We start from the raw sequence: 1787 nt of genomic DNA, 5'->3' as shown, positions 1-1787 counted from the left end.
AACTGATCCAGGATCGGTTTCCTGTCAGAATAAAAGCATCAGGTCTTTATAAACTGATCCAGGATCAGTTTCCTGTCAGAATAAAAGCATCAGGTCTTTATAAACTGATCCAGGATCAGTTTCCTGTCAGAATAAAAGCATCAGGTCTTCATGAACTGATCCAGGATCAGTTTCCGGTCAGCCCTCTAACTATGAGCTCATTGGTCCTCAGCATCACGTGACTGTCAGCCAGCCAATCCCAGGCCGTGATGTTGTCACGTGGTGGTTCTGTTAGCGTCTGTCAGGAAGAATTGTTGGTTCTGTTCAATCAAAGAACCGAACCGTTCATTAGTTTCTCCTCAGGTAACAGAACCGGTACCGGGGCTTCGTGTGACTAATGGCCGCGCTGTGAGAACCAACCGGGCCGAACGCCGAACTTCAGTCCCGCCCTCAGGTGAGCTATGTTAGCATTAGCATGTAGCAGGGCGTCATCCAGCTGGTCTGAGCCCGAACCGAACCCCTAAAGCCGCAGATGATGGACAGAATCAGCCGAACCGAACTCCTGAAACCCGACAGAAGCAGACTGGACCGGAGTCCGTGTGAGACCGAACCGAACCCGGTGTTAAAAACAGCTGATTTCAGTGCTTGTCTGGTTCTGACGCGTGCACGCGCATTTAAAGCCACGAGGACGTAACCTGGGAGGGTTCTGGTCGGTTCGGCTGGTGTTTGGTTCTGATCCAGAACCAGCTGTTTGACAGGGATGGAGTCACAAAGCCAGACTTGCTTTGTGGATCAGTCAGACCTGATCCAGGACCAGATCCTGGTCCTGGTGCTGCAGGGTTCTGTTTGGTTCTGGTGCTGATGTTTTGGGTCTTGGCCCCCAGGTTCTCCTTACATGGGTGAGTGACCCCCTCCCCCCCCCCCCCCACCCGTCAGCCATGACTGCTGAGCCGGACGCCCTGGCTGTGGTCAACCAGCTGAGGGACCTGGCTGCCGACCCGATGAACCGCCGGGCCATCGTCCAGGACCAGGGCTGCCTGCCGGGCCTCATCCTGTTCCTGGACCACCCCAGTCCTCAGGTGGTCTACTCAGCCCTGCTGGTGAGACAGTGTTGGAGGTCCTCGGGTGGTTCTGTGTGGTCCAGCAGCAGGTTCTGACTCTGGTTCTGTCCTCAGGCCATCCGGTACCTGGCAGAGTGCCGGGCCAACAGGGAGAAGCTGAAGGGGGAGCTGGGGATGGTTCTGAGCCTGCAGAACGTGGTCCAGAAGTGAGTAAAGTTCATCCAGAACCAAAGGTCCAAACTCAGAACCGGTTCAACCGATCAGAACCAGAGGTCTGTTATTATACAAGGTTCTGTCTGGGCTCTGGTTTCAGGACCACCACCCCCGGAGAGACCAAGCTGCTGGCCTCTGAGATCTACGAGATCCTGCAGGCGTCTGGTACCGAGGAACCGGACCCGACCGAGCCGCCCGTCAGCAGCCGGAGGAAGGCCCAGTTCTTCCTGGGGTCCAGCAACAAGCGGGCCAAGACCATCATCCTGCAGATCCACGGGCTGGACGACCCGGTAAGACCTGACAGAACCAGAACCAGAACCACAGGTCCGGTAAGACCTGACAGAACCAGAAGCGACCATAACCTCCCAGGTAGAACACACACCTGATCCAAACTCTGACCTCACCTGGCTCTGTGTACACACACACACACACACACACACACACACACACACACAGAGACACACACAGAGACACACACAGAGACACACACAGAGACACACACAGAGACACACACAGAGACACACACACAGAGAC

At 55.5% G+C, this 1787-nt stretch overlaps 1 protein-coding gene across 1 annotated transcript in view; it reads left to right on the top strand.

The window, feature by feature from the left end:
- The first annotated feature begins 236 nt into the window (after positions 1-236).
- Positions 237-1787, top strand: part of LOC106533462 (armadillo repeat-containing protein 1) — a 7394-nt gene continuing 5843 nt past the window's right edge. The window contains exons 1-4 of the mRNA XM_014029758.1: positions 237-433; positions 864-1079; positions 1155-1246; positions 1354-1543. Coding sequence (XP_013885212.1) covers positions 918-1079; positions 1155-1246; positions 1354-1543 — 444 coding nt within the window. The 5' untranslated portion in view covers positions 237-433; positions 864-917. The remainder of the gene's footprint in view (positions 434-863; positions 1080-1154; positions 1247-1353; positions 1544-1787) is intronic.

The sequence above is a fragment of the Austrofundulus limnaeus genome, unplaced genomic scaffold (genome assembly GCF_001266775.1).
Source record: "Austrofundulus limnaeus strain Quisiro unplaced genomic scaffold, Austrofundulus_limnaeus-1.0 Scaffold949, whole genome shotgun sequence".
Lineage (NCBI taxonomy): Eukaryota > Metazoa > Chordata > Actinopteri > Cyprinodontiformes > Rivulidae > Austrofundulus > Austrofundulus limnaeus.
Note: the sequence above shows the minus strand (reverse complement) of the source record. Positions and strands in the feature narration are given on the sequence as shown.